General features: G+C 40.5%; 1 protein-coding gene across 2 annotated transcripts; it reads right to left on the bottom strand.

Moving 5' to 3' along the window:
- Positions 1-34: 34 nt before the first annotated feature.
- Positions 35-2,717, bottom strand: LOC106943603 (crk-like protein). Of its 2 annotated transcripts, XM_015026917.1 has the most exons (3): positions 2,150-2,717; positions 1,526-2,005; positions 35-522 (listed from the first exon to the last, which is right to left on the bottom strand). In XM_015026917.1, exons 2-3 carry the CDS (start codon positions 1,834-1,836, stop codon positions 63-65), a joined length of 771 nt encoding a protein of 256 aa, XP_014882403.1. In that variant the 5' UTR covers positions 1,837-2,005; positions 2,150-2,717; the 3' UTR covers positions 35-62. The 2 variants fall into 2 exon arrangements, with proteins under 2 accessions (XP_014882403.1, XP_014882402.1); XM_015026916.1 differs by having other exon boundaries at positions 1,526-2,717.
- Positions 2,718-7,673: the final 4,956 nt, after the last annotated feature.

Consider the following 7,673-nt stretch of genomic DNA (forward strand, 5'->3'; position numbering starts at 1 on the left):
AGCCTTGGAAGATTTTTAATATAGAAATAAGAGTTGTTCCAAGACTTTAAAGTCAGACATTACTATACCTCTAGAGCAAGAGCCGTTTTGTCGTAGGCACAAGGCACTCGTTTCTGGATGGCCTTTGCGATGACTGGGCCATTCTGCATGGAGGGCAGGGGTGTGATGACCGCGCCTGGCGTGCCCGGCGAAGACGTTTGGGGTTGAGCGTAGGCGTGGGCAGGCTCTGGGATCCCATAGCTGTTGGAGTTACGAGATCCGTGGGTAGGCTGGCCGGGATGGGGAGGCGGTCGCACCAATTTCTCCACGTACGGGACGGGGATCATCCCGACGCGGCCCTCTCGGTTTTTGGCGCTCCACCACTGTTCCTCCGGCTTATCGAGGATGATGAGAACTTCCCCCTTTTTGAACGGGAGGTCTTCTGCGTCGCTTCCTGTGAAGTCATATAATGTCCGCACGTACTCCTGGTTCTCCTCAGGACCAACCATGGTCTGGATGGCGCCGGTGATCGTGCTTGGGTACCTTGGCAAGACAACGCAGTCAAAAAGAGATGCCAATTAGTCACTAGGATGTCTTTGTGCATTTAGGGCTAATAACTTTTTTTTTTTAATTGTTTAAAAAAAGATAAGTAAACATTCCTTCAAAGGAATTTTGGCATTATAGCACAGTAACACCTTCCCTATGTGCTGCTACAGTTTTATTCCCAAGACTTTCAAGATCAACTAGGGCATTTTGAAATGTATCCAAACAACATTTTTCTGACTTTATTCAGAATAAGTCGACAGAGTACTGCCCCTCCTGAACGTGTTGCTGTGTACTGTCTGTCAGCTGGCTGAAAGAAGCCTGCTACATGCCTTCCCCACTTACAAAAGAATGCATTCACAATTAACTAGCTTATACCTGTAAAGTTGACCATATTCAATATCAGCCACAATGGATCTTAGCTCAAGATTACTCCACATAATGTGTTTTTTTTTTTTTAGTGCATTTCTAATTGAAAACTTAGAAAATAAACAAAAGCCCAATACCACAGAGCTGCTCCTCCCCAACCTGTTGTTGTGCACTGCCATAGGCATGGTGTGAAAACTAAAGGCGTGTAACACCCATCAATCTTAAGGCAGCTTTTACATTTTGTAGCTGCTGCTTTTCTCCCTTGGACATATAGATGTAGAAGATGCATTTTTGTGTAAATATTTTTGACTCAATGTCACCATACTTACCCAGGTCTAGTTGAATGGAGCTGGATTTGAAGTTACACAAACAAACATTGCACTGGCTTAAAATAAAAACTTGTTTTAACGTGAAGTCCAAAATAAATTGAAATCAGTCTCCTAGGAGATGTTTACTTCCATCAAAGGTGTCTTTGTGAAGCAGAACGCTCAAGTCAAACAGTAGTCGGAATGATTCCAATGCAAATTAAGCAAACTCTGCTTTATGACACAGCTCCCTGAAAGTAGGCTGCTTGTTATATAAACTAACTGTCTGGTTAATAGTTAGTAAAGGAGGTATTGCGTGACTTCCTTACCTGGGGGCAGGCTCTATTAGCGTAGTCGTATCCAGATAGTGGATTTTGTAGAACTCCAGGAGAGCCGGGAGGTTCTCAAACTCCTGATCGCCTATCTTAAACTTCTTGCTGGGTAATGAGTTAATGATATAGTGAGACACTTTGGAGTTTTCAGACACCGACAGGACATAGTCGCCGGGACAGGTAGACGAGTCTCGAACCAAAAACATGCCATGCCTCTGTCCTTGTAACCTGTTCTGTGCCTCCTGTCGGGAAACGGGTCCAAAATACCAGGCGGACCGATCACACGAGTCAAACCGAGCCGATGACATGTCTGCTCCCCAAAAAATAAGTTAGTAGATGTATATAAATGAAGAAATTTACTGATAAGAGTTCAGCGTTGATCCAAAGTGAATGATTCAGTAGGTGCAGGGCAGGGCATTCGTCGCCCCTGTGCGGTTTTCGAGTAATTTCTGCAGAACCACTGAAGGTTTCTTCGACCTGATTAAAACAAAATTAACAAAAAATGATTAAAAAAAAACAGCCTGTGGTTCTTTAGGGACAGGTTAAGACTGACTTGATCCAACTTTGGACCATATTGGCTCAGCTTTGAGTGGCTGAGAATCGAGAAAATGATTAACTTACGAAAGAAAAACGCCGAGGAAGGCCGAAGCAAGAAATGATCAATTAAGCTTCCTCCTTTTCGTTCCGCCTTCCGAGAAAAAAAAAAAAACACCAGGCTTCAAATAATTATCTCCTCCGGTCAGTGTCAGTTAATATAAAAGCGGAAAAGGTGGTCTCAGTTTTCCAACTGAGAAATCATCATAGCTGTGAATAAAAAAGGCCAACAATTAGCCGCAGGTGGGAAAACACAGATAGTTACTTTATATCCTCTCGACTTAACGGTAAGGCACGGAAACAGGTCTGTGAGTTCCCTCTCTCGGGTTCGAGCAGACTTCAGAGGCAGCGCAAGAAAAAAATGGCGGCCCGCAACACGTCTTCACACAAAAAGTGACTTCAGAGCAGCCGTCTGTCCGCTGCTGGTGCATCTCAGGAGCTGCACTCCCTTACCGCAAGCGAAGTATCCCGACCAGACGAGTATTTGTCCTGAACTTGCCGTTGTTTTTTATTTTATCCTCCGCTCGCTCGAGAAACCAGAAGTGCGAGTGTAAGAGAAAAAAAATGGCGACGGGAGGGCTGGTCCCGCTTTCTATCAGCACGTCACTCGATGACTGGAGGGGGAGGCGGGCGGAGGAAGTGAGGACTGGCTGAGAAAATGGGGGGTGGGCAGCTGGGTGACTGAGCACGGGTGGGGGTGGGGATACGTTCATGGATACGGCTTCATGTTACTCTAATTTCCAAAATGCTGCATTGAAAAATGAAATAGCCTGAAAAGTGTTATAATCGCAAGCTGCTATATCACTCACCAATGCATAACAAGAGTGTGCAAATTCCAGGCTAGCCTCTAAAAGCAGCTTCTTTTGTATTTTTTTTTTATTCCTTTATTTAACCAGGTAAACCCCATTGAGATCTAGATCTCATTTTCAAGGGGGACCTGGGCAGAAGTCTGCAGTACATAGCAACCTGGTTACAAAACAAAATTGATTAATACATATACACAATTATAAAACAGAATAAAACAATTTAAAAACAGTGACACTGTTTAAAAGATTTATGTCTTTTATTTTAAATGCTATCAACTAAAATTGTAAGCTGACAACAGTAGCATTAAAAAAACATTACAAGAACAATAACATAAAAATGCTGATAATAAATCATTAAAAAGTCGAAGTAAAACACAGTTCATGTGTCCAAAAAAATACTTTTTCCGGACACTGATTTAACATTTCTAGTGGATGAAATACACTGAAATAAACGAAGGTGCAATCAGGATCAAATTAAACACAGCATCTGCATGAAATAAAGCTGTACAAATTAGTTGGAAAAATTTTAAGGAAAGGCATGTCCAAATGAGATAAAAGTATTTCTTTTCAATTTATAAATCATAAATAAACTGATAAGCTATGTGATGTGATTTGTTTGAATGCAATCCAGCTGGAAGGTAAACCTGGGCTCCAATCTGTATGCTTTGTCACCCTTTAACAAGTTAAGTTTGGCTTTACCTCCTTCCAGCTTCCCCTGGCCATTTCCTTCCTGCAGTTCCGCTTGATTTTCTTCCCGGAGCAAATCCCAGTGCTCCGTCTGGGATTTGCTTCATTGAGCTGCGTTTTTCAGGATGCAGTTTTAAAATGAGATCCAATCCTTTACAACTTCAGTGGCTTGTCCACGCCTTCAGCAAGCAATCATTTCTCAATAGCCGAGAATGCCGGCCCTCTTTATGAAGCCAACAAGGGGCTGTGTCTTTTACCAAGCTAGCTTCCCCAACCCTAACCAACTTCCATGTGCTTTCTGAGAAAAAGTTCCCCCATACTATGATGCTGCCACCATTGTGTGTCACCATAACCACGTGCTTTCAAGGTGGTGTGCTGTGTACATTTTCCACCATGTACAGCATTTTGCATCTTGGCCAAAAAGTTACATTTTGCTTCATGGTCTGTTGAAAACTGCAAATGGGATTTCTCATGGCTTTTCTTTAACACAAATATTTTTCTTGCTACTTCCAGTCATTCTATGTTGGAATCCCAACCCGGGCTTTATCCGCATGGCATTTGTATGTTCTCACTGCATACATACTCAGCTTCCTTCCGCAGTTCAAATAGGTAGCTGCTAAGCAAATTAGTTTATCTAAAATTGTCCTTAGATGCGAGTTGCGTGTGTGCATGTTTCTATGTCCTGTTTGTCTGTCGCACTGCTATGGACTGGTGGACCTGTCGGGTTCTCAAAAAGCAAAACATAATCTTGTGGCACTCTGCTAGAGAAAAGAAACAGATCCAGAGATATTTGGAGAAACTCTAATCGTTAACTTGAGACTCAAGGGTAACAAAAAAAAAGCAAAAACTTTGTACAACAAAACAAAACAATACATGTTCAGAAAATAGGAGAATTGGATAAACCAAGGCACACGAGAGAAGCAGGAAGTAAAAGTGCTGAGGAAGGAGATTACTGAGTGAGGACAATTATACTGATCATAAATGAAAGACTAGTGTGACGAGGGGGGCGGGGGTTGGGGAGCTACTGACAACGTATGTGGCAAGGTTGCAAGACAAAATAAATCAAACTACATAATAAATCAAAAGAAAACTAATCAGAAATAGATTAAAAATACAGAAGTATTTCTGTGATTAAAAACTAATTCCTCCTATTTTATGCAGCCGTATCTGAATGAAACCAGGATTATGCTTTACTATAACCCAGACTGCCACATTTAGCAGAAACATGCCATGAATTGCAACCACAACATGACTGAGGAGAGCATATGTCCACAATAGATGCTGCTGATTATAGTGGTGATTCTTTGTGATAAATCGTGACATTAGCTGACCTCACTTCCCAACCGTAAAGCGTACAGTAGGTTTTTGCAGTAAACTCTTTCATGCCACAAGTAAAACATCTTTACATAATTCCTTATTTTCATTTCCTGTTGCTCTCCAACTTCCCCTTCCATTTAATCTCATAATGTGAATTCTTTGGCACAGAACTACGACACATCGATTTGGAGCTACTTCTCTACCGCAGGGTGCTGAAAGGGTGGGAGTCTATTTAAATTCACAGGGCAGTGCCTTGGGGAAAAAGCCTTGATAAAATGCAACATGGATAAAATGATGCATCAGACAAAAAAATTGGTTGAGTGTGACAAGATATTTAGTGCACAGAGAAGCTACTGCTGCCTAGTGATAAAAACAAAGCAGTAGCCCTGTGCTTCTGGTTTTAGTGGTCATGTCTCATGAGACTAGAGGTGGCACAGAGCAGCTCCCACCCCTGGAACACTGTCTGAATGTTAATAGTTCTGTACCCACTGTGTCTTAACTGCTAATGTCTGCCAATTCCCACATTCTAACAATGAAGGGTCAAGGAAACACATTTGGGGGGAAAAAAAAAGCTTCATAGTCTTTAGAAATGTGATTATGGATAAAAATAGTTTTGTTTTTTTTGCTAGTTTGGGTTCCAATATTTGAGGTAACTTATTACAATGCTGTGACAAATACTAGTAAAGTTTTTTTTTAAGGAGTCACAAGGACAGATTTAAAGATCAAATTAAACATTTTTGAGGAACATATGCGTATTACTCTACCGAGGCAGTGGTCACTGAAGATTCATTCGAAAAACAACACCATCTAGTGGAGGATTATCTGATAAGAGGTTAATCTATTACTAAAATTTCATATTTTATTTCCTTACACCGACAGGCTTGAATTTTCCATTTTGGAGACAATGAAGGCTTTCTCTATTCTAAGCTTGGCAATACTATTGGGTTTATTCATGAAACATAGATTGTTAATGTGCAGCTGTGCTATGAAAAGTTATACAAACAGATTTGTATTATGCATGGCTCTACAGGTTTGGGTACCTACCAAACGATTAAAGTTTTGCTTATTTGGAAAACATTAAACTCAAGCGTCATTAAGCAGAAATTTCCAGTTGAATTTATTTAGGTACTTTAGCTCATTCTAACACATTCAAAGTTAGAATATGGTTTTATAGCCTAGCACCACTATGCACTTCTTTACAACCTTAACTCTGGCCTGTTCGGTATGTTCCTATGTTCCTGCTATCTGCAGGTGACGCCATTAGCTTGGCAGGATGATTTCAGCTGTGCTAACAGTCACACCTTCTCATTAAAAACACCTAAGATGACTGCGTCACTTACTAGCTGAAAAATAAGTGAGCTTTATGGCAGCACTGAGGAGAGAGTGGAGGATGTATTGTAGAAGGTGTGCAGAAAGATATCACTGATGTGAGCTGATAATGAGGTATCACCCTAAGATAAACTATAGTCATATTTATTGTATGTATACGATGTGGTATGGAAAGTTCTAGATGCATTCTTAGAGCGGTGCAACCGTCGTTATGTTGCTTGAGCAGAGGAAAATTCTTAAGAGATGCAATCTGCTTTATTATAATAAATAGCGAAAGGCCTTGAGAAATATGTCAGGTCACACTTTCAGTCTCGTACTCAGCTCTCTGGGTCGGTGCTGCTTATCAGAAGCAATCCCAAACCCGGTGACTGTCTAACAAATGAACACAGGTATTGGACCTGAGTCATTTGATAATGAGCAGATGTTTTTGGACTTCTAAGGAAGAAGTGCGGCTGATTCAACTTGGAAACTGTTTGTCACACAAGAAGTTTTTAACACTCCCCATGTTACTGTATAATTCTTTTATGGATCTCATTACTTTAATCGACTTGTCAGTAAGATTTTAAACGTCTGATCAAGGCTTCACGACAAAGCTTTGATTAGACGTTCAGATAATCCAAAGTTCCTAAACTGGATTGTCTGTTCTAATTTCCAAAAAAAAAATGTTTTAACAAACTTGGATTTCTTCTGGATTCTACAAATCACGAACTGTGCATAAACTAAGACGTAAGGAACTTAAATATTGTATGCCTTCTTTCTTTTTTCATTCTCTCTTATTTTAGCTTGTATCCCCATGTTTTAGTTTTCTCTTGCTGTGTTGCTAATTTTGCACTTTTTGACACAAATGAACTTGATTGATTGATAGACATATTGATGGAAACATTCGTTGACATTGACTACAGCAGACCTGTATTTAGAGATGGGGTTTCTTCTTTCTTAATACTGCCCCATTGTTTCAAAACACAGGGTTTTCAGCGTGCAGCTAAATAATTCCATTTAAAGTCCGCATGACCTTCAGCACTACACCGTTAATGTCAGTGTGTGTAAAGGTCCAGTGATTAGGTGTCAGGTTGGAGAATAGGATTGGGTCACAGACTTATTTACCTACTTATACGTTCACATGTTAAAGCTTGAAAAGCTGTGCTCCATTTATAGGAGGTCCTGCTGTACAAACTGTTGGTTCACTGTGGTGGTGGTTTACTGTGAAGAGCAAACGCCAATAAGGATACCAAGAGATAGGTTTGCAAAGTTACATAAAAATAATATTTCAGTTTAATAGAATATTTCTTATGGCTTAGTATTTGTTTTTAATAAGTCTTTAATAAAGATGCGTTGGTGACCAAGGAAAACATCCGGACTTTGGTCTTTCTTGCCAGTCAGCGGAAACCCCGATGGATGTGGAGTTGCTGAAT

Source organism: Poecilia latipinna, unplaced genomic scaffold (genome assembly GCF_001443285.1).
Source record: "Poecilia latipinna isolate Pla-1442-1.1 unplaced genomic scaffold, P_latipinna-1.0 Scaffold5541, whole genome shotgun sequence".
NCBI classification, from domain to species: domain Eukaryota; kingdom Metazoa; phylum Chordata; class Actinopteri; order Cyprinodontiformes; family Poeciliidae; genus Poecilia; species Poecilia latipinna.

Coding starts and splice junctions, on each gene's coding strand:
- LOC106943603 (XM_015026917.1), bottom strand. CDS start 1,836: ATGTCATCGGCTCGGTTTGACTCGTGTGATCGGTCCGCCTGGTATTTT. Junction 523..1,525: donor CTAATAGAGCCTGCCCCCAG/GTAAGGAAGTCA, acceptor TGTCTTGCCAAG/GTACCCAAGCACGATCACCG.